This window comes from Grampus griseus (assembly GCF_964374135.1).
Source record: "Grampus griseus genome assembly, chromosome: 10".
NCBI classification, from domain to species: Eukaryota; Metazoa; Chordata; class Mammalia; order Artiodactyla; family Delphinidae; genus Grampus; species Grampus griseus.
Genome location: NC_139004.1, coordinates 78,496,874 through 78,521,085, shown reverse-complemented (window position 1 = coordinate 78,521,085; position 24,212 = coordinate 78,496,874). Strand labels below are relative to the sequence as shown.

The 24,212-nt window shown below is 41.8% G+C and overlaps 1 protein-coding gene and 1 long non-coding RNA gene across 3 annotated transcripts; one reads left to right on the top strand and one right to left on the bottom strand.

Moving 5' to 3' along the window:
- The first annotated feature begins 538 nt into the window (after window positions 1–538).
- PSMD6 (proteasome 26S subunit, non-ATPase 6) lies at window positions 539–23,749 on the top strand. The gene is made up of 8 exons (XM_082663793.1): window positions 539–759; window positions 1,502–1,707; window positions 4,476–4,621; window positions 5,286–5,505; window positions 5,613–5,721; window positions 17,134–17,302; window positions 21,643–21,720; window positions 21,871–23,749. Exons 1-8 carry the CDS (start codon window positions 615–617, stop codon window positions 21,965–21,967), a joined length of 1,170 nt encoding a protein of 389 aa, XP_082519919.1. The 5' UTR covers window positions 539–614; the 3' UTR covers window positions 21,968–23,749.
- LOC309828464 lies at window positions 18,389–21,617 on the bottom strand. 2 transcript variants are annotated; one of them, XR_014297312.1, is made up of 4 exons: window positions 21,409–21,617; window positions 20,030–20,224; window positions 19,149–19,232; window positions 18,389–18,970 (listed from the first exon to the last, which is right to left on the bottom strand). It is a non-coding gene; the product is annotated as an uncharacterized lncRNA (long non-coding RNA). The 2 variants fall into 2 exon arrangements; XR_014297311.1 differs by having other exon boundaries at window positions 18,389–19,232.
- Window positions 23,750–24,212: the final 463 nt, after the last annotated feature.

The window sequence follows — 24,212 nt, the reverse complement described above, 5'->3', positions numbered from 1 at the left end:
AAAACACAGGCACGCAACGACTTAAATTCTGCATAAACAAAGTAATGGTGCTTTGTTATTAAGAGTGTGGAATTCTGGAAGCCGTTTTCTGAAAAGAGCGGAAAGAACATGAGCTTTCGAGCTGCAGACAGAGGTTTTTATTCAGGCGTAGCTGTTGCATAACCTTGGCTGGTCATATTCCCTAACTTCTTTGTGCTTCATTTTTCTTATCTACAAGATGGGCTAATAGTACTACTTCCTAATACTGGGAGAATTCAAATGAGATGCACATAAAAGTAAAAGCCATCACAGATATAGAGACAAACTAATGGTTACCAGTGGGGAGAGGGAAATCCAGCCTTGGAGTTGGGCACCACCCACTCTGGGACTCTCGTGGCTGAGAGCGAGGGAAAGACACCGGCGACCACACGGGGGCGCCCGCATATCGGACGGGTGAGGCATTCCCGGGCGTGTCCAGCAGGAGACGCTATGGGCGGAGAGGGACCCTGGACCGGAAGCCGGGCTGGAGGCGTCCGGGCGCAGTCGCGGACTCCTTCCACTTCCGCCGCCGCCGCCGCCGCCACGGGACCGGGCTGACTTGCTGTTTGTTCCGAGCCGCTACCCTCGCCGTTGCGATGCCGCTGGAGAACCTGGAAGAGGAGGGTCTGCCCAAGAATCCGGACCTACGCATCGCGCAGCTGCGCTTCCTGCTCAGCCTGCCGGAGCACCGCGGGGACGCGGCCGTGCGCGACGAGCTGATGGCAGCCGTCCGCGATAACAGTGAGGCCGGCGCGAGAGCCGAGTCAGCGGCCTAGGCCTGGGCAGCCCCGCGCTCCCGAGCCTGTGGGGTTTTCCACAACGGGGCTCGCGACCCCGGGGCGCCCCTGCGACGGGGTCCCCGAGACCAGACCTGGCCTTTGCGCCCCTCGGGGCTTTCCTTTTGTCGGGGGCGCCTTCTGGGACCTCCAGCCTTGCCCTCAGAGGTTTGCATCTCTGTGCGCCTCCCCCCCTGGGGCCAGCCTCGGGGCGGGGGGCGGGCGGATCCCGAGGTATTGAGCCCCGTGCCAGGCACGGAGGAGAGACATGACTTACTGGCATTAGCGACTGGTCTCGGGGACTTCAGCATTGCGGGTGGAGGGGAAACTTGGGTCGGTTCCTTTCGCCCTTCCTAGCAGTGAATGGCAGCGGGCCCTGTACCCTTGTACGCACGGGTGTGAGTGTGTGTGTGTGTGTAAACAAGCTTAGCCTTTCCCTTGTTGGAAGACTCTGTGGGAACAGAAGCCGCCGAGAGGCAAACCGAGGTTGTCCTCCCCCCGGCCCTAGTAGAGGGCGGCGGTGACAGGCATGGCCCTGATGCTGACCGCCCAGCCCTTTACCAAGCTCTGTCCTATTCCTTCCTCCTGGCAGGTAGGCGACTGGTGGATGACCTCGCAGTCGTGTACGAGGAAGGAGTGGGTAGACACTGAGGTTAGGGCAGGACGGGGCCTCACTCCTAAGCCACATCCCTCTTGTTCGCTCTCAGACATGGCTCCTTATTACGAAGCCTTGTGCAAATCCCTTGAGTGGCAGATGGACGTGGACCTGCTCAGTAAAATGAAGAAGGCAAATGAAGACGAGTTGAAACGTCTGGACGAGGAGCTGGAAGATGCGGAGAAGAATCTGGGAGAGAGCGAAATCCGAGACGCGATGATGGCAAAGGCCGAGTACCTCTGCCGGATAGGTGACAAGGTGAGTGAGATGGCCTCCCCTCTCTGTAGAGCCTGAAATGGGCACTGTGCAAGGTTAGTAATGTCTCATTTTAAAAACTAACGTCCTTTTCCACCAAGTGCAGAGGTAACCTGCTTGCCTGAACTAGTGAATCAGTGCAAAAAATTAATAAAGAAAAAGTTAGTAGTCTTCTTGCTACACCCATTCTGTCACCTGCCCCCAGACAGCCACCGGTGTGTAGTCTTCCCCCTCTCTATGCCAATAAAACAAAGTGCCTGTTCGGAGGTGTTTGTTTATTTATTGTTTTTACAAAATTGGGATCATTCTCAGTAGTTCACTTTTGTAACGTATCCTGGTTGGGAAGCATTGGTTCTGGTGCATTTTGAAAATTATTGTTTACACAGATAATCGTCTCCTTGTAAGAAACTAAAATATTATAGTTAATGGTGAAGTTCTATTTGGTTTTTCTTTATTCTCTATCTCCTCAGATAATCCTTTAAATTCTTTTATTGTACATTTCCACACATGTGTATGTACTTGTAGAAATTAGGTAGTATTGGTTTAAAAAGTTTGTTTTACATCAATGGAATCGTAGTGTACTCATGTTGTCCCGTTTACTTTTTCATTCAGCATTATATCTGAGTGACTTCCTGTGTTAATGTTCCTAAATCTTGCTCATTCTGGTTGACTGCTAGCTAGGAGTCCATGGTAGGGCTATGCTGTAGTTTATTTAGGTATTCAGTGGTTGGGTATGTGTGTTGTTTTCAGCTGTTTTTGCTAGGACAAGCCACTGCTGTAAACACATGCCTGTGTGTGTGCCTCTTTGTGTATATATGCTCATGTTTCTCTAAGGTGTATTCTGTGAGATGGAATCTCTGGGACGAAGAACAGTTTTTATCTTAGTATGTGTGGCCTGTTCTCCTGCACAGCAGCCAACGTAATTTATACTCCACTATCAGGGCACAAGAGGGATACCCACAAGCATTGGATCTTTTAAATTTTTTTACTTAGTAGTTCTGTAATAGTGGTTAAGAGGATGGGCTTTGAATGTCCTAATTTTAAGCAGTGCACCCTGAAGTATTTACATAATGGATGACACGGTGTCAATATAAAAAAATTAAATAGTGTGAGCTCTTGGATAAGATTGCTTGGGTTGTATTTCTGACTTCAGTAATTATGATTTACTCCTCTGTATGAGTTTCCTCATCTGTTAAATAGGGATAATGATAGTGCCTAGGGGCAAAGAGCTTAGACTAGTCCCTGCTGCAAAGTGCTGAAATGTTAAATGGTACGAGCTATTATTATTTAGTTTAAATTTAAAACAAGTTATTTTCTTCTGATTATAAATTTAGGGTTTGGAAAAAAAGAAGCTTTGGTCATTGTAAAAAGTTGGAAAATACAGAACGGTTTAAAAATAGCTAATAGTTTGTGTGGTTTTCTAGGCTGTGTGTGGTTTGCTTTGGTTTGGTTTTAAAGAGGATGAATTATTACACGTGAATGAGAAACTTAAAGCTTTTGATTCAGGCCTTAAGGAATTTCAACAAGGATGTTTGAATCAACATCAGGGGGTTGTAAATCGGTGATGTTCTAATAATATGTTCCATATTTGTTAAATAGCCTTCTTCTAAAAAGAAGAGTTGTCTTTTTTCCCTCCTGTTTAATTTCTTGTTTTAATATTTTATTTTGTGTACTATTACTAAATAATGGACGTAGTGCATTTTTATTATTCACTGTGGTGTATTGATTACAGTCATCATTCTTTCCGGTGCTCAATTTGTTACAAGTTTGTTAGTGCAGGTTCCTTCAAGATGGTTTCTTGGTCCTTTTGACATGATCTCCTTGGTCTTCCTTATAACAAGATGTCACAGGCTCACCTGTTATTTTCACTCTCCAAACCTGGAACCATCCATTTCTCCTAGGATCCCTGGTTTCTTTTACTGGGTGATAGTATTTGAAAACCGAGATCTTAGTACTGGGTGTGCCCATTACTGTCTTGCCAGTCTCTTTTTAGAAATGTATGAGGCATAACTAATAATTACGTAAAACGAAGCCAGACACATACTAAAAGGTACCAAGTATAAACAAATGATTTTATTCATGTTCATTTTTTTGTTTTGGGGGGTTGTTTGTTTTTGTTTTGTTTTGGTTTTTTTTGTGTGTGGTGGTGGTGGTAGTTTTTTTTGCTGTTTTTTGGCCAGGCCACGTGGCATTGTGGGATCTTAGTTCCCCAACCAGGGATCAAACCGCATCCGCTGCAGTGGAATCTCAGTGTCTTACCACTGGACTGCCAGGGAAGTCCCACATGTTCATGTTTTAAAAGCAATAAAAACATTTTATTCCACAATGATTTGAGATAGAATTGTATATTTAAATACTCAATTGTGTTCTAGTAGTCAGTGATTAAGATAAAATACTTATTACCTTTTAGGTGATAAGATTGACAGTTTACAGTAATTTTACAGTAGCGCATTGTAATTGTTAAAGGAAAAAATATAGAACAAAGAAGAATAAATAATGGTGAATAAATTATGAATGTGTTTCTTCCATTGTTTTCTAGAATATAAGTATATGCTTAGACACAGTTGATGTGTTTTTTATAAAAGTGGAGAGAATCGTATAAGGAGCCCCATGCAATTATCCCCTGGCTTTAACAAGATCAGCTCATGGCCATACTGTTCTATCTCTACTCCTACATGTTTCCCCAACTCCTTGCTAAGAAAATCCTAGACAGCTGTTAGCTTTTGAAACTTTTAACCTTTTCTCACCTGTTGCCTTGGTTCTCTTGACAGGAAGGTGCTCTGACAGCCTTTCGCAAGACATATGACAAAACCGTGGCCCTGGGTCACCGACTGGATATTGTGTTCTATCTCCTTAGAATTGGCTTATTTTACATGGATAATGACCTCATCACACGGAACACAGAAAAGGCCAAAAGGTGAATTTTATTTTTTCATTTTTTTAGTGTTTTATTTATTTATTTTTTGGCTGTGTCGGGTCTTAGTTGCGGCACACGGGATCTTTGTTGAAGCACGCAGGATCTTTTTGTTGTGGCGTGCTGGCTCTTCGTTGTGGTGTGTGGGCTTCTCTCTAGTTGTGGCATGCGGGTTTTCTCTTCTTTAGCTGTGGTGTGCAGGCTCCAGGGCGCATGGGCTCTGTAGTTTGCGGCACACGGGCTCTCTAGTTGAGGCGCGCAAGCTCAGTAGTTGCGGCGCGCGGGCTTAGTTGCCACACGGCATGTGGGATCTCAGTTCCCTGACCCGGGATGGAACCCGCGTCTCTTGCATTGTAAGGTGGATTCTTTACCATTGGACCACCAGGGAAGTCCCCAGAAGGTGTGTTTTAGCAGTGGGGATTTATTCCCTCTAAATTAGGATGCTACAGATAAGAAATTGATGTAAGAAATTTACCTATTTTTTTTGTTTCCAACTAGTAAATTTAGTCAAATAATTAATGTTCTTACTTACAGAAATGTTCTCTTTAAATTTTTCTTTTTGGTCTAAGTTGTTAAAAGCTGTTTTCTCTTTCATAATAACACAAAACTTGTAAAAAGTGGCACTGTTTATTTCCAGATCATCACCTTACTGTTTTGTATTTTATAGCTTGATAGAGGAAGGAGGAGACTGGGACCGGAGAAACCGCCTAAAAGTATATCAAGGTCTTTATTGTGTGGCTATTCGTGATTTCAAACAGGCAGCTGAACTCTTCCTTGACACTGTTTCAACGTTTACATCCTATGAACTCATGGATTATAAAACCTTTGTGACTTACACTGTCTATGTCAGCATGATTGCTTTAGAAAGACCAGATCTCAGGGAAAAGGTAATGACTGGATCATATTTAAAGAATACCCCTTAAATACACAAAAATACCCCTTAAATACACAAAAATCATTAAAGCACGTATTTGTTTTTTAAAAAAATTTCTAGGTAATTAAAGGAGCAGAGATTCTGGAAGTGTTGCACAGTCTTCCGGCAGTTCGGCAGTATCTGTTTTCACTCTATGAATGCCGTTACTCAGTTTTCTTCCAATCATTAGGTAAGGATAGAGTTGCTCGTTTTGACCGTCTGTCTTCATCTTATTCCTGACCCTGTTTGCAGATAACCTAAGATGATTTTTCACATACATGAAAAATATAGTGTGCAGACAGCTGTAGGTCTTTGGTCAGTACAGCTAATCTTTTGCCCATCTTGTTTAGAGGGGGGTTAGCAGACTTTGATCAAGTGCTTTTGTGTGGTCCAGGAGGTAAGATTGATGTTTACATTTTTTAAGGATCGTTTAAGAAAACAGGACAAAGAAAACTACATAACAGCTCTATGGCTCTCAGCGGCTAAAAATATCAACCATCTGGCCCTTTGCCGAGGAAGTTTGCCTGACCCCTGGTTTAGAGTCTTACTGGGATGTAAGGCAGAAAGTGAGCAAATGGTTCGAAGTACTGAGTTTTAGAATTGAGATCTTGAATCTCCGTTTGATTGAGTTGATGTTAATTGAGTTGAATTCAACAATGGGTTATTTATGCAACAGCTAAATCTTTGTGCCGATTTGCAAATCATTTTTAAGGGATGTTGTTTGAGAAAATCTGTTGAAAGTGCTTGTGGTGTTCAACCCAAGGGTCCTTCCCAGATGATTTTCCTAAAACTTAAATAACTTGGCATTGATAATTCTCTTGTTTGTGCTGCAAGTTTCAGTAAGTATTTGGTTAATAAGTAGGTAGAATTTACAAAACATGGGTTAGGAGGACTCCAAATGATGGTCTTCTGTGTTTGGAGTAGGTTTTGGCCCAGTGTTTATGGAGTGCTTTCTGCATAAAGTTAGGCTGCTTTATGGGAATTCATACTACTCCCGTCATGCAGTGTGGGAACAGGGCTCCTCAAGTGTGAACGACCTGCATGGCCCTGTCTTCCCATATGTGCACGATGGGTGGGTTTGCACCCAAGGTTGTACTTCAGAATTGCCCTTCTCCCTTTTTTCTGCGTGTGGATCTCGTCGTTATTCTGCTCAAATGTGGCGCTTTTCCCTTCTTCCTTCAGTCCAAAAATTTTAAAAATCCCTTCTCTGCATTCCTAGTCTTATTTTAGTCTTATTTTATCTTATTCCTAGCCCCATCCTCTTTTTTTATTGAGATGTCAATCACTATAAAATTCAGTATTTTAAAGTGTGTAATTTCAGTGGTTTTAGTATATTGACAAGGTGTGCAGCCACACCACTAATTCCAGAACATCTTCATCACCCCAAAAGATGTTCTGTACCCATTAGCAGTCACTTCCCGTTCCTGGTTCCAGCCCCTGGTCTTTCTGTCTCCATGGATTTGCTTGTTCTGGACATTGCACATGAATGGAATTACACAATATGTGGCCTCTTGTGCCTAGCTGCTTCTGCCCAGCATAATGCTTTTACTGTCCTCCATGCTGTAGCGTGTATCAGTGCTTCATTCAGTTGAGAGCTGAATGATAACGCCGTTGCATGGACATACCACATTTCATTTATCCGTTCATCAGATGGTGGATACAGTATAAATAACGCTGTAATGAATGTTTACAAGTTTTTGTGTGGACACAATGTCTAGTTTCTCCTGGGGATATACCTAGTAATGGAATTGGTGTGTCATATGGTAACTCTTTGATTAACTTTTTGAGAAACTGCTGAACTGTTCTCCAAAGCAGCTACACAATTTTACATTCCCACCAGCAGTGTGTGAGAGTTCCAGTTTCCCCACATCTGATACTGGTTATTGTGTGTCTTTTTGATCATAGGCGTCTTAGTGGGTGTGAAGTGGTATCTTACGGTTCTGATTTGCATTTCTCTGATGACTAGTGATGCTGCATATTTTGTCATGTGCTTATTGGTCAAATGCCCTATTTTTACTTACTTAATTTTTTTTAATCTTTTTTTTTTTTATTTTTCGGCCATGCCGCGTGGCTTTCAGGATCTTAGTTCCCCGACCAGGGATTGAACCTACACCCTTGGCAGTGAAAGTGCAGAGTCCTAACCACTGGGCCGCTAGGGAATTCCCTGCCCCATTTTTTAAACAGCAAATTATTTTGTGATTCTTTTTTAGAGTTTTTCTCTACTGCTACTTGAGATAATTAAGAGTAGACCTTACGCTTTTTTCCTTTGTAGTGATCTTGACACCAGCACAGTGCCCGTATGTTATTGAGTGCTCTGTGTAACTGTAATTTAAGAGAAAAATGGGGGGAAGTGCTATCCTAGTGTGATGAAATTGATGGCTTTTGGAAACTTTTGAATGGTTAAGGTAACCTCTTTCCATCTTCCCCATCCCTACTGGCAACCTTTTAAAATTTACTCATTTCCCAGATAGTTTTTTATTTTTATTTTTTTTAAATATTTTAATTTCATTGTAGTATAGTTGATTTACAGTGTGTTAGTTTCAGGCGTACAGGAAAGTGGTTCAGTTATACATATACATATATTCATTCTTTTTTAGATTCTTTTCTCATATAGGTTATCACAGAATATTAAGTAGAGTTCCCTGTGCTATACAGTAGGTCTTTGTTGGTTATCTATCTTATATATAGTAGTGTGTGTATGTTCAACCCGAGCTCCTGATTTATCCCTCCCCCTCCCGTTTCCCCTTTGGTAACCGTAAGTTTATTTTCGATATCTGTAAGTCTGTTTCTGTTTTGTAAGTAAGTTCACTTGTATCTTTTTTTTTTTTTTTTTGCGGTACGTGGGCCTCTCACTGCTGTGGCCTCTCCCGCTGCGGAGCACAGGCTCCGGACGCGCAGGCTCAGCGGCCATGGCTCATGGGCCCAGCCACTCCGCGGCATGTGGGATCTTCCCGGACCGGGGCACGAACCCGTGTCCCCTGCATCGGCAGGCGGACTCTCAGCCACTGCGCCACCAGGGAAGCCCTGTATCTTTTTTTTTAATTAGATACCACATATGAGTGATACCATATATTTATCTTTCTCTGTCTGACTTACTTCACTTAGTATGATAATCTGTAGATCCATCCGTGCTGCTGCAGATGGTATTATCTCATTCTTTTTTTGTGGCTGAGTAATACTCCATTGTATATGTGTACCACACCTTCATTATCCATTCCTTTGTCAGTGGACATTTAGGTTGCTTCCATGTGTTAGCTGTTTTAAATAGTGCTGCAGTGAACATTGGGTTGCATGTAACTTTTCGGATTATGGTTTTCTCTGGATATATGCCCAGGAGTGGGATTGCTGGATCATATGGTAGTTCTATACTTAGTTTTTAAAAGATCCTCCATATTGTTCTCCATAGTGGTTGCACCAATTTACATTCCCACCAACAGTGTAGGAGGGTTCCCTTTTCTCCACACCCTCTCCAGCATTTATTGTTTGTAGACATTTTGATGATGGCCATTCTGACCCTTGTGAGGTGATACCTCATTGTAGTTTTGCTTTGCACTTTTCTGATAATTACTGATGTTGAGCATCTTTTCATGTGCTTTTTGGCCATCTGTATGTCTTCTTTGGAGAAATGTTGATTTAGATCTTCTGCTCATTTTTATTTTTATTTTTTTGGCTGCATTGGGTCTTTGTCACTGCGTGTGGGCTTTCCTCTGATTGCGGCGAGCAGGCTTCTCATTGCGGTGGCTTCTCTTGTTGAGGAGCACAGGCTCTAGGCACATGGGCTCAGTAGTTGTGGCCCGCAGGCTCTAGAGCACAGGCTCAGCAGTTACAGTGCACAGGCTTAGTTGCTCCATGGCATGTGGAATCTTCCTGGGCCAGGGCTCGAACCCATGCCCCCTGCGTTGGCAGGCGGATTCTTAACCACTGCGCCACCAGGGAAACCCTGCCCATTTTTTGACAGCATTGTTTGTTTGTTTGTTTTTGACATCGAGCTGTGTGAGCTGTTTGTGTACTTTGGAGATTAATCCCTTGTAGGTTGCTTCATTTGCAAATATTTTCTCCCATTCTGTGGGTTGTCTTTTCCTTCTGTTTATGGTTTCCTTTGTTGTACAGAAGCTTTTACGTTTAATTAGGCCCCATTTGTTTATTCTTATTTTCATTACTCTAGGAGGTGATCAAAAAAGATATTGCTGTGATTTATGTCAAAGAGTGGTCTGCCTATGCTTTCCTCTAAGAGTTTTATAGTGTCCAGCCTTACATTTAGGTCTTTGATCCATTTCAGGTTTATTTTTGTGTATGGTGTTAGAGAATGTTCTAATTTCTTTTACATGTAGCTGTCCGGCACCACTTATTGAAGAGACTGTTTTTTCTCCCTTGTATATTCTTGCCTTCTTTGTTGTAGATTAATTGACCATAAGTGCCTGAGTTTTTATTTCTGAGCTTTCTATCCTGCTCTGTTGATCTATATTTCTGTTTTTGTGCCAAGTACCATATTGTCTTGATGACTGTAGCTTTGTAGCATAGTTCGAAGTCAGAGGGTTTGATTCCTCCAGCTCCGTTTTTGTTTCTCAGGCTTGCTCTGGCTATTCAGGGTCTTTTGTGTCTCCATATAAAGTAAAAAAACTTTTTGTTCTAGTTCTGTGAAAAATGCCATTTGTAATTTGATAGGGATTGCACTGAATCTGTAGATTGCCTTGGGTAGTACAGTCATTTTGACAATATTGATTCTTCCAATCCAAGAACATGGTATATATCCTTCCATCTGTTTGTGTCCTCTTCAGTTTCTTTCTTCAGGGTCTTACAGTTTTCAGAGTACAGGTCTTTTGTCTCCTTTGGTAGGTTTATTCCTAGGTGTTCTTTTTGATGTGATGGAAAATGGGATTGTTTCCTTAATTTTTCTTTCTGATCTTTTGTTGTTAGTATATAGGAATGCAAAGGATTTCTGTGTATTAATTTTGTATCCTGCAACTTTACTGAACTTTACTGAATTCATTGATGAGCTCTAGTAGTTTTCTGGTAGCATATTTTCTATGTATAGTATGTTATCTCCAACGGTGACAGTTTTACTTCTTTTCCAGTTTGGATTCCTTTTATTTCTTTTTCTTTCATTGCCATGGCTAGGACTTCCAAAACTATGCCGAATAGAAGTGGTGACAGTGGCCATCCTTGCCTTGTTGCTGATCTTAGAGGGAATGCTTATAGCTTTTCACTGTTGAGAATGATGTTAGCTGTGGGTTGGTCATATATGGCCTTTATTATGTTGAGGTAAGTTCCCTCAGTTCCCACTCTGGAGAGCTGTTATCATAAATGGGTGTTGAATTTTGTCAAAAGCTTTTTCTGCATCTATTGAGATGATCATATGGTTTTTATTCTTCAGTTTGTTAATATGTATCACACTGATTGAGTTGTGGATATTGAAGAATCCTTGCATACCTGGGATAAATCCCACTTGAGTATGCTGTGAGATCCTTTTAGTGTATTGTTGGATTTGGTTTGCTCGTATTTTGTCGAGTATTTTTGTGTTTATGTTCATCAGTGATACTGGCCTGTAATTTTCTTTTTTTTGTGGTATCTTTGGTTTTGTGTCAGGGTGAGGGTGGCCTCATAGAATGACCCTGGGAGTGTTTCTTCCTCTGCAATTTTTTGGAAGAGTTTCAGAAAGACAGGTAGGTGTTAATGCTTCTCTAAATGTTTGACAGAATTCACCTGTGAAGCCAGGACTTACGTTTGTTCGAAGTTTTTAAATCACTGTTTCAATTTAAGTACTTGTGATTGACCTGTTCATATTCTGTATTTCTTCCTGGTTCAGTCTTGGAAGGTTGTATCTTTCTAAGAATTAGTCCACTTCTTCCAGGTTGTCCATTTTATTGGCATGTGGTTGTTTGTAGTAGTCTCTTATGATCCTTTGTATTTCTGTGGTATCCCTTGTAACTTCTCCTTTTTCATTTCTCATTTTATTGATTTGAGTCCTCTCCCTTTTTTTTCTTGATGAGTCTGGCTACAGGTTTAGCAAGTTTGTTTGTCTTCTCAAAGAACCAGCTTTTAGTTTCATTGACCTTTTCTATTGTTTTTTTTCTTCTCTATTTCATTTATTTCTGCTCTGATCGTTATGATTTCTTTCCTTCTACTAACTTTGGGTTTTGTTTGTTGTTCTTCCTCTGGTTGCTTTAGGTGTAAGATTAGGTTGTTTATTTGAGATTTTTCTTGTTTCCTGAAGTAAGAATGTATTGCTGTAAACTTCCTTCTTAGAACTGCTTTTGCTGTGTCCCAAAGGTTTTGGCCCATCATGTTTTCATTGTCATTTGTCTCTAGGTAATTTTTGATTTCCTCTTTGATTTCTTCAGTGAGCCATTGGTTGTTTAGTAACATTGTTTAGCCTCCATGTGTTTGTGTGTTTTACAGTTTTTTTCCTGTAACTGATTTCTAATCTCATAGCGCTGTGGTTGGAAAAGAGGCTTGATACGATTTCACTTTTCTTAAATTTACTGAGGCTCAATTTGTGGCCCAAGATGTGATCTGTCCTGGAGGATGTTTAGAAGAATGTGTATTCTGCTGCTTTCGGATGGATGGAATGCTCTGTAAATATCAATTAAGTCCATCTGGTCTAATGTGTCCTTTAATGCCTGTGTTTCCTTACCGATTTTCTGTCTGGATGATCTGTCCATTGATGAAAGGGGGATGTTAAAATCCCCTGCTATTATTGTCTTACTGTCAATTTCTCCCTTTATGGATGTTAGCATTTGCCTTATATATTGAGGTGCTCCTGTGTTCGGTGCATATATATTTACAACTGTCACATCTTCTTGGATTGATCCCTTGATCATTATGTAGTGTCCTCCTTTGTCTCCTGCAAGTCTTTATTTTCAAATCTATTTTGTCTGATATGAGTACTGCTAGTCCAGCTTTCTTTTGATTTCCATTTGCATGGAATACCTTTTTTCCATCCCCTCACTTTGTCTGTATGTGTCCCTAGATCTGAAGTGGATTTCTTGTAGATAGCATATATACGAGTCTTGTTTTTATATCCATTCAGCCAATCTGTCTTTTGGTTGGACCATTTAATCCATTTACGTTTAAGGTAATCATCAATATGAATGTTTTATTGCCATTTTGTTAATTGTTTTGGATTTGGTTTTGAAGGTCTTTTTTTCTTTCCTTCCTCTTTTGTTCTCTTCTCGTGATTTGATGTCTGTCTTCAGTGATGTGTTTGGATTGCGTTTTCTTTTTTGTGTCTCTATTGTAGATTTTTGGTTTGTAATTCCCATGAGGTTTTGATATGGCAGTCTGTATATGTACAGGATTGTGTTAAGTTGCTGATCTCTTAATCTCAAATGCATTTCCAATATCCTGCCTGTGTACTTTCCTCACAATTGCTGGTTTTGATATAATATATACGTGTGGATGATTTCCTACCGTTACTTTGTATTTACCTCTACCAGTGAGCTTCTCCATTTGTAATTTTCTTGATTCTAGTTGTGGCCTTTTCTTTTTCGCCTAGAGAAGTTCTTTTAGGATTTGTTGTAAAGGTGGTTTGGTGGTTCTAAACTCTGTTAGCTTTTGCTTGTCTGTAAAGCTTTTGATTTCTCTATCGAATCTGAACTAGAGCCTTGCTGGGTAGAGTATTCTTGGCTGTAAGTTTTTTCCTTTCATCACTTTAAATATATCATGCCACTCCCTTCTGTCCTGCAGTTTCTGCTGAAAAATCAGCTGATAATCTTATGGGGGTTCCTTTGTATGTTATTTGTTGCTATTCCCTTGTTGCTTTTTATATTTTTTCTTTGTCTTTACTTTTTGTTAGTTTGATTAATATGTGTCTTGGAGTGTTCCTCCTTGGGTTTATCTTGTATCGGCCTCTCTGTGCTTCCTGGATTTGAGTGTTTCCTTTCTCACGTTAGGGAAGTTTGCAGCCATAATCTCTTCAAATATTTTCTCAGGCTCTTTCTCTCTCTCTTTTTCTTCTGGAACCCCTATAATGTGAATGTTGGTGCATTTAGTGTTATCCCAGAGGTCTCTGAGACTGTCCTCATTTCTTTTTTTTTTAAATTTATTTATTTATTTTTGGCTGCATTGGGTCTTCATTGCTGCATGCGGGCTTTCTCTAGTTGCACAGCGACCGGGGGCTTCTCTTTGTTGTGGTGCGCGGGCCTCTCATTGCGGTGGCCTCTCTTGTTGTGGAGCACGGGCTCCAGGCGCGCAAGCCTCAGTAGTTGTGGCACTCGGGCTCCAGAGCGAAGCCTCAGCAGCTGTGGCGCATGAGCTTACTTGCTCCGCGGCATGTGGGATCTTCCCGGACCAGGGCTCGAACCCGTGTCCCCGCATTGGCAGGCGGATTCTTAACCACTGCGCCACCAGGAAAGCCCTGTCCTCATTTCTTTTCATTCTTTTTTCTTTATTCTGTTCCGTGGCAGTGATTTCCACCATTCCATCTTCCAGCTTACTCGTTCGTTCTTCTGCCTTAGTTATTGTGCTACTGATCCTTTCTAGTTTATTTTTCATTCCAGTTTTTGTGTTGTTCATCTGTTTATTCTTTAAATCTTCTCTTTGTTAAACATCTCTTGTAACTTCTTGGTCTGTGCCTCCATTCTCTTTGAGATCTTGGATCACATTTACTGTCATTAGTGTAAATTCTTTTTCAGGTAGGTCGTCTACTTCCTCTTTATTTAGTTGTTCTTATGGATTTTTATCTTGTTCCTTCATCTGAAACACATTGCTGTCTCGTTTTGTCTGATTTTCTGTTTGTGGTCGCCTTTCTGCAGGCTGGATGATCGTAGCTCGTCTTGCTTCTGGTGTCTGCTGTCTGCCCTCTGGTGGGTGAGGTTGGTCCTGATGCTTGTGCAGGCTTCCTGGTGCGAGGGACTGGTGCCTGCTCACTGGTGGGTCTTGTCCCTCTGGTGGGCAGGGCAGTGTCAAGGGGTGTGTTTATAGGTGGCTGGGAGCTCAGTATGGCTTTAGGCAGCCGGTCTGCTGATGGGTGGGGCTCTGTTCCCATCCTGCTGGTTGTTTGACCTGAGGCTTTCCAGCACTGGAGCCTGTAGGCTGTTGGGTAGGGCCAGGTCTTGATGCCAAAATGGTGACCTCCGGGAGAGCTCATGCTGATCAATAGTCTCTGGGGCCTCCCCCCAGAGACTAGTGATTGGTGTGAGCCACAGCCAGCCCCTGCCTCCCCAGGAGACCCTCCAAGACTCACAGTTAGGTCTAGCCCTGGCTCCTGTGGAGTTGCTGCTTTGTGCTGGGTCCCAGTGTACATGAAACCTTGTGTGCGCCCTCCAAGAGTGGCGTCTCTGTTCCCCCCAGTCCGGTGGAGCTCCTGTACTCAAGGCCCACTGGCCTTCAAAGCTTTTGGGATTCCTCCTCCCAGTGCCAGACCCTCAGGCTGGGGAGCCTAATGTGGGGCTCAGGACTCTCACTCTTGTGGGAGAACCTCTGTGATATATTTATTTTCCAGTTTGGGGGTCACTCGCCTGGCAGGAATGGGATTCGATTATGTCACAACAGTGCACCTCCTGCCGTCTTGTTGTGGCTTCTTTTCACTGAGTGTGAAATATCTGTGTTGGTAGGTTCCAGTCTTCTTTATCAGTGGTTGTTCAGCGGCCGTGATTTTGGTGTTTTTGCGAGAGTAGGTGAGCTCAAGGCCTTCTACTCTGCCCTCTTCTCTGGCATCGAGTGGTGGCTTTTAGTTTGGATGCTTGCTGCCTCTTTGCTCAGCGTGTGCTGGCTGTTATCCACTCGATATGGGTGTGCAGGTATAGTGGCCCTTCCCGGTATAGCGGGGTTAATTAGCACTTGGTGCCTTGTGGCGGGTCTCATATGGGTGGCTGCTGTTCGCACACTTCTGGGACAGCGGGGACAGGGCCTGGTGCCTGCTCGTGATTTCCCAGATATTTAAAATACAAAGGACAGATAGTTAAATCTTTTTGACAACAGTCATCATTTGTATCATTTACTCTCTCCTTTTATGTACTAAGGCATGTAGCATTTATTTGGTTTTATATATAAATAAGCCTTTTTGCTTCTCCAAATATACATAGACTTTGTACTATAAAATATTTTATTTGAAAGATAAAATAGCATCCTTTTCTGGGTAATACCTGATGGTTTTCAAAAATTAAAAATAAACTGAGATGAGACAGTCCTAGGTCCAAATTCATTTACACGTTCACATACACAGAGTTCTTCCGGAATAGAAACATTTTAAGATTGTTATATATCCTTCCAGAACTTTTATTCATTATATGTACTTTAAAAATCAGAAAATAACACACCAAAAAAACCCCCAGAGTTTTTTGTATACATGGAAAATTTTCAAACTGTATCATAGAAAGAAGAAAAAGTTTCTCTAGCCTTTGATTGCCCAGGTCATTTCTCTAGAGGCAACTACTGATTTCACGTTCCAAGGGTGTCCGTCCAAGGGCATTTGTATCCAGACGTATAAGCACGTAACACCTTTAAACATGTGTGGGTGTATTTTACATGCAGTTTTGTAAGTAGTTTTTTTTTTCTTTAAAATGTATCTTTATGTCTTTTAGAAATAGCTGGTATTGAGTCAGTATTTTTAAGTGGCTGTCGGGCATCAGACGCTGTGTATGTAGTGGCAGATCAAACAGGCAGAACTCCTTGCAACTGCCAGTTATCCTTTTTTAAGGACCTTAGAACTTCAGTGTATTGAAATAATGTATTTTCTCTGGACCTACTGCCTCATCCTTTGTTAGGCCTCTCAGTGACTAACTGGCCCAGGCTTGGTCATTGCCCTTATCTCTATAATTCTGTCATCAAATACATATGGATGGCAGTGATTTCCAGATTCATGTCTCCAGCCCCACACTTGCCAGTGAGCATCAGACCCAAGCCTTGGGATCTTTGACTTGGGTGTCTGACAGGGGAATCCACCTCAACCCTGCTGAAGTGTAATGTATGAATCCTTCCCTCCCCACCTCCCCCCACCACCACACACACACACACACAAAGCAACTCAAAAAAAAAAAAAAAGAAAAATTCTCCTTCTCCAGGGATTTTTATCTTGTTCAAGCCAGAAACATAAGTATATTCTTGAATCTTTTGTCTTGCTTACCTTCTGTATCCTTGTAGCTGTCCTCCTGCTACGTTCTGAACCTGCTCTCCTTTCTGCTCTTGGGCTTAGCCAGGCTCTTCCTGCCTTGGATCTTTGCATTCTTTGTGTTGCTCTAAGCCTCCTGCTCTCTGCAGGGCAGGTTCCTCAGAGAAGTCTTCTCCTGTCGACTCCAATCCCATGGAAGCCCTCCTGTTCACTATCACATCAGTTTTATTTTCCTTACAGAACTCGTTCTTTTCAGAGTACCTTCTTTATTTGTTCATTTATTTATCTCCTCTCTTTGAAAATTTAGTTGCTGTGGCAGCAGAGATCTTGTCTTTTGGTTTCCTACCGTATCCTCATTATTTAGAACAGTGATAGATAGTAGTAGATGTTCAGTAAAATAATTTGCACTTGTGTGTGTGGATTGCTCATTAATACTCTGTATACACTTTGTAGATAAAGGCTGTTAATTTCTATCATGTTATAAATCCATCCTCCAGTTTAATCAGTTTATCCAAAGGGAGGTCCTTATAATTGTCATGTTATTCATTGCAGCTGTTGTGGAACAGGAAATGAAAAAGGACTGGCTTTTTGCTCCTCATTATCGATACTACGTGAGAGAGATGCGGATTCACGCATACAGCCAGCTGCTCGAGTCATACAGGTCATTAACCCTGGGCTATATGGCAGAAGCCTTTGGTGTTGGTGTGGAGTTCATTGATCAGTAAGTTTAAATAACATCATGTCAGTTTACTTTTTACACTTACCTTTGCATGTGTGAACTTGTATATTTTCTCCATTTACATTGCTTCCCTCAATTATAAAAACAAGATCTAAGAATTTTCCTTTCAATATCAAAACAATCATATCCATTATCTCTGCTTTCATGTGTTTCTACCGTAGTAGCAAAGATGGGACAGAAGTCTACTTTTAATAGTAACTGGAGCAGAAGTCGTCTCTGTTACGTCTTTGTGAGCCACACTGCTGCTACAGCAGTGACTAGGACCTAGTGTGAAGTATAAGATAGATAGAGAGCTATTTCCTCTGCTAATGCCTTCAGTTTTTTGGTTGCTACTGCAATTCTGGGCAAACTGGTTGTTAAAAATGGAACTTCCAGCGCTTGAATCAGATTCATCAAATATGTATTAAAGCCTTAACTGAATGGGTTGGCATTGTTTCAGGTCTCTGTCTTCATGGAGTTTCATTCTAGTTATGGGGAGAGTTGGCAAGTAAGCAAATAAACTTGTAAGTCAATTCAGATAGAAGTGAGTCTACAGAGATAATACAGTGGCACAGAAAGATGCGTAGCTGCAGCATGGTAGTGGGGGTAGGGGGGTAGCCGTGGGAGAGTCAGGTGGTGTACGGTCGTGTAGGGCCTGGTGGGGAACTTGGGTTTTAATCCAGGCGCTGTGGCGAGCCACTGGAGCATTTTAAGCCTCCGGTGGGTAACACGGTTCCATGCTGTCTTAACACACACTGGATGGGGAGACCAGGTGGTCTGTTCAGCAGCTCATGGAGGAGATGTCCCCGTGTCTTGGACGCAGGGTAGTGGGTGTAGAGTTGGGGAGAAGTAGATGTTCAGAATGTGAGCTGTCCAGGGGTATCTAGATATTTAAGTGGTTCCCAGACATCAGCCTTTTAACTTTGAAGATGTAGTTTGCAGTGGCTCACAGTGAAAAACGCACTTTTTAATGAAGCTGCATTTCATTTTAAAAGACCACACTCTCTTTAGCCATTTTGGGTTTTTTTCTAATATTTTATTATGAAAAATTTCAAACATGATGAACATTGTAAAGAGTTACACTGTAAATTCCCATAGATCCTTGATTCTGTAATTTATTAACATTTTGTTATATTTGTTTTATCACCTTCCATCTGATTTTTAACCGCTTGAAAGGAAGTGTCAGACACCAGTACATTTCACCCCCAGTCATCTTAGCATGCATAGATGACTGGGGGGTGCTTGTTTATGGGTGGGCGGGTTGGTTTTGAGTAATCTTTACGTTCAGTAAAATGCACAGATCTTAACCGTACCCAAACTATGGAGCCAGAAATTTCCTCCTTCTCTTCTGTGAAAGAAAAAGAGGCAGTGATGGTGGTTTTTGTTGGTTATCCTATCCATACCAAAATAAATAGAAGGCTGCGTTCCCTCGGTTGGTTTGGTTTTGTTTCACTTCTGAATTGAACTCGTGTGTGAAATTGGTAACCACTGCCCAAGAGCAGTGTTGTAAACGTGCTTCTCATGCGGCAGTGTAAGGAGTGGCTTCCTGTGGTGGGCAGTGCACAAAAAGCAGGGGCTGGTCTGGCTTCCTAGCCTTTAGTTTCTTAACTGTGCTGTGGTGGTGATAAAGCCGTGTCCACTGGTTGGGAGCAGTGCGAGGCTCAGCTGAAGCTGTGGATAAGATGCACAGAAGCAGGGGAGTACCAGTTATATAGACACACTGCAGTGTTCTGCTAGTCATTACAACGGCATCTGAATTGATGCTATGTGGTACATTTCTGGTGGTATTTCTTAATTGTTCCCCATGGTCTCAGACCAGCTTTAGAGGCGGAGGTTGTCAAGTACATACCGAGCTGCAGTTGTTGTTACCAGAAAGGCCTTCTTTGAAATATCTGATTCACGCCTGGGTTTTCACAGATTGTTTTCTTCCCTCCTAAAATGATTTTGGATGATTGAACAACGATTGTACTTCCACTTCCTTAGACTTAATAAGATATTGTCGGAGAAGGGGACCAGGCCATTATTTGAATAAACCAGGCCTTCTGTTGACATATGTAAGGTTAGAAACCATACCCATGGGCTGTATTCTCCCATTTTGTTGGTAGGTGGTTTGTTTGGGGAAGATGAGTCATCTTGGGATATGTTTGATTGATTAGCACACGGGGAGGCAACAAAAACGTCGCCTAGGGAATGGGACTTGAACACGGATTTAGGGCATTAAGTAGTTAAACTTTGGTGGTGTAACCAGAAAGGAGACTCTGCTTACTCTTAGTGTACATAGTTCAGAGTGAGCATAACTAGGAGTCAGAAAAAGTGCCCCCGAAATGGGCACACCACAGATGGCTTCCCGTGGGCATTGAGAATGGCTGTCATTGCGTATTTAGGATTTTTATAGGAAGTGGTGGGGAAAAGGACATTTCAGATGGAGGAAATAGCAGAGATAGATTTAGGAGCATGGTTGAGAAACCAGCAGCCTAGGTGCACGGGATGGAACGTGTGGTGATGGGCACAGGGAGGTCCAGAGCAAAGCATGGGAGGAAGATACTAGGTTGGATCTGAAGGGATGTTGTAAAGTTGTTGAAGGGATGTTGTAAGTTGTTTAGAGTCTCGTCGTGGGGGGGGGGGATGGGGGTGGTAAATGAAGGGCTGAACTAGTCTGGTGATGGTGGGCATGGGAAGAAGCAGTGGAATTGTCAGCCTGGGTGTCAGCAGTTGACTGGGAGGTCTTACCTCAGGGCATTCTTGAGTTAGAGTTTGCTTGTACGTCAAGTCTAGTGCTGTTCTCCTAAGATTCTTCTCCCCTGCTGTTCTTTGGATCTGGGTAGGACTCACAAGGCTGGTTATATCTGGTTGGGTAGTTTTCTCTGTTACTTCGGTGCCAGTGGGTTTTGCAGCTGCACTCTGGAGATGCAACTATGTACACTGCTGGAAAATGAACACAAGTGAGTTTAGAAACAGTGCTGATCTCTTTTAATTTTTAGATTTTTACCTAAAGCCACTCAGTAACATAACTCAAAAACCAACAGTTGAATTTTTAATGAGTACAGCACTACAGCATGCTCTATAAACATTGTTACACATAGTTCTCACTAGTTTTAAGATAACCTCTAGCTTAAAATCTTCAATAGCATAACTTCCCCATCGTTCAAGCCCATCACCAGATTTTCCAAAATTGCACATTTCCTTATTGAAAAGGAATAGTGGGGCTTTCACCACTGACTGACCAGTGGCAACGACATACTGCAAACATCTTTTAGCCACGTTTTCATTTGGTTTTGGACTTGATTTTGGTAGTGTTTTGCTATGTAGAAATTGTCTTTACATAATCGAGTTTATCGTTTTCTCCTTACATGGTTTCTGGCATTTGTGATAATTAGGCTGCCTCAACACCATTCCGTAAGCCAACCTTTCCCCACTGACTTGAAATGGCACTTCCGTTCGAGATTTGGTTCTTAAGATTTGGAGTTCCTTTCCTGTTGGTGTTTATGTGCTAGGATCAAGATGTTTTAGTGTCTGTGACAGTAATCTGTCACATAATTTTTATTTGGAATCAGATTTTTCTTAATTAGGAGCACTCCCCCTAATTAATCTCCAAATTTAACATCATTCTATTATAAATGGATTATCTTAAAGGAGTCAGCTTTCCGTTTATTCTCTTTGGCAGCATTGGAAAGCTGTCTTCATGTAGCTCTAGTGCATTTCTGAGCATTTTCTTTCTTCTCTGTGTCATATGGTGGTGGTAGATAGACCTGGATGGCGGGCTTCACTGCTGATGCTGCTGTGGAGCCAGGTGTGTGACTGTTGTTTAAGTAACTGTCTTAAATTAGGGGGTTTGGGTTGTGACGGGATATACTCACAAATGCCTTTTTTCACATTCCTAATCCGAATTTATTGTGGCACGTTATTCCGTCTTAAAAATAATTGGAAAGCTTTCCTTCCCTCTGTGCTCTGAAGGATTTTGAAAATCCTTAGAGTTCCCTGCTCCGGAAAGGTTAAGTAGAAGGAAACTGGATGGTTTCATCAGGTTCCCCCGCCCCAGTAAAGCTCATTATTTTCCTCATGTTTAATTTTTCTAACCCCTTCAGGTTTTTTCCTGAGCACTTCTGTACCTGTGAATGGCTTCATTCTTTGACCACCTACGCTTCATAGGAATAGGCACTTGTAGGGTCACGTTAATGCTGGTAGATAAGACACCTGCAATACACTGGAGACCATCTTCTCAACTACTGCGCAGTGCATCAAAATGTTACCTTGAAAGACAAATCATGTGTTTATTTATATTTTTCTAAGAATTGTCTATAAGGCTAATGCTAAAGGCTTTTTTTCCCTTCTCTCTCAATTAGGGAACTCTCCAGATTTATTGCTGCTGGGAGGCTACACTGCAAAATAGATAAAGTGAATGAAATAGTGGAAACAAACAGGTACTCTTAAGTTTGTGTATCAGTTGTAATACTGCACAAAATAAAGGGCACTCTTAAAAGAAGAGTGCCTTCTTTTTAAAGTAGGTCAGCTATTGTTATGGAGTAATGTGACTGGTAAATAATTCATTTTTTTCTTCGATTTATTTATAGACCTGATAGCAAGAACTGGCAGTACCAAGAAACTATCAAGAAAGGAGACCTGCTATTAAACAGAGTTCAAAAACTATCCAGAGTAATTAATATGTAAGAAAAAAAACCCTCATACACCAAGGATTTCCTGTAGAGGTGCTTACTTTACTTTGTGCCCAGTTGAACTGTATAAAATAAATACTGCATGGTTTCTTTCAGTTTACTTTTTTTGACATATCTAAGAATGGGGTCCAGTAATGTTAAAATAATGTCACATTTGCATCATCTGAACAGCTCTGGTTTATGGTAAATGGTTACAGAGACTACAGGACTTAAGTTCTAATCCTGACTCCGCCTCTTCAGTAAAATAGGGGATCATGCATGTCATCTCTTACCTTTAAGCCTTCTGAATTTTACGAAGAAGATGCTGTATGATTAAACGCGGTGCTTAGTACATAGAAGACAGACGAGAAATGCAGTGTATTGTAAGCTTTCCCTCAGAAACAAGTATCTACAGAAGATAGGAAGTTACTCCTCCTTTTTTGAGGCTACCAAACCCTAGATTCTAGAATCTGCCGCCAAAGCCAGTCTCACTGAAGATTTTAGCTATATTGGCAAAGGGAATCTTTTTTCCCAATTATAAACTTAGTGAGTCAGAGGGGGAGAAGTGCTAGGAAGAAAGAAATACAAAACCAGATAAAGGTGATTAATAGGGCATGAGAGCTCTCTGCTATAGGGTGTCATAGAAGGCCTCTCTAGTACCGTGATACTTACAGAAAAAGGAGAGAGAGACCACGAGAGCAAGTATCGAGGGAAGAAAGTCGCTGGAGGTTTTCAGCAGAGGAATGGCCCAATTTGACCTACCTTTTAAGTGTCACCATGGCCCTGAGCTGCAGGGACGCTGGGGAGTGGTGGAATAAACTGTAGAGGCAGCCGGATTTGCTAAGAGGATCCCAGGCTTGCTGAATGGTGACCTTGACAAGAGCAGTTTTGGTAGAGCTGAGTTAAAAAGAGAATGGGAGATGGCATTTTACTGTAAAAAGGAAGGGGAGAGAAGTATGAGGTTTTGATTCATTTTTTTAAGAGAGCATGTTTACATTGCTGATGGGAATGATTCATTAACATATTAGAGGAAAAAACAAAACACATGATCTCAGTGGATAATCTGTTGAAAATAACTTGAAACAAACATTCATTCTTCATTAAAAACTTGAGTAAAACTACGAGTAATAACAGGTTGGGAAAGCAAAGCCCTCTTGCAAATGATATACTTAATGGCAAAGTATTAGAAGCACTGCCTTAAAAGTCAAGACAGTGGCAGCCGTCAGTACTGTACTGAAAGAGGGGCCACTGACTGCCAAGGAAGCAGGGACCAGAGCTGTGCTCTGACAGGAGCTTCCTGCAGGTGCTGTGGACTCTTAAAATGCGGGATGGATTTCTAAAAACGCTTATTTATAAAACCTTATTAACAATGATCACTGTAATTTCTTGAAGAAATTGGTAATATGGGGGCTTCCCTGGTGGTGCAGTGGTCGAGAGTCTGCCTGCCAATGCAGGGGACACGGGTTCGTGCCCCGGTCTGGGAAGATCCCACGTGCCGTGGAGGGGCTGGGCCTGTGAGCCATGGCTGCTGAGCCTGCGCGTCCGGAGCCTGTGCTCCGCAGCGGGAAAGGCCACAGCAGTGAGAGGCCCGCGTACCGCAAAAAAAAAAAAAAAAAAAAAGAATATGCTCATTGCAAAAGAAATTCAGGATACTAAAGTGGACTTGCCTTGTCATTCTACCCTGCAGAGGTAATAACGCCTATTAATATTTTGATGAATATTCTCTATATTTAGTCCTATGCATTTGTATTTTTTAATACAAAATCAGAGTCTCTGTGTTAGCTTCAGAGTATCAGTTTGGAAGTGAAAATAAAACTGGAACCTAACCTAACACATTTCTTTTTAATGTGGCCATATGGTATAGGAGAAATGAGCACTGGACACTGCAGCTGGAAAACCAAATTTTGATCCCAGCTCTCCTCGTGCTGGCTCTCTGATGCTGGGAGAAATTACTTCCTGGAGGAGAAAACCAGGCTTTATTATGAGGTTCATTTATATGAAAACATTACAAACTATAACACATGCACATTAATTACCATGAGTGTTGGCAGAAAGCTGTCACATAAAATTAATAAACTGGGCCATCTAAGCCATGTTTTATGGGAAAAACAGAATTTTTTTGTATTTGACCACCTCATTGATGTTTTTCACTTATGTTTGTTATGTAGTAAGACTACGTAGAATGCCAATTTCAAACCTTGGTTCTCTGCTTTTTGACCCGTGGGGGTATTTTAAATCTTGATAAAATCCTCGTCGAGGAA

Bases quoted from the DNA above. Each gene is read 5' to 3' on its own strand.
- PSMD6 (XM_082663793.1), top strand. From the start codon at position 615: ATGCCGCTGGAGAACCTGGAAGAGGAGGGTCTGCCCAAGAATCCGGAC. The intron at 1,708-4,475 runs GTGAGTGAGATG...TTCTCTTGACAG, and splicing joins TCTGCCGGATAGGTGACAAG to GAAGGTGCTCTGACAGCCTT. The intron at 21,721-21,870 runs GTACTCTTAAGT...ATTTATTTATAG, and splicing joins GAAATAGTGGAAACAAACAG to ACCTGATAGCAAGAACTGGC.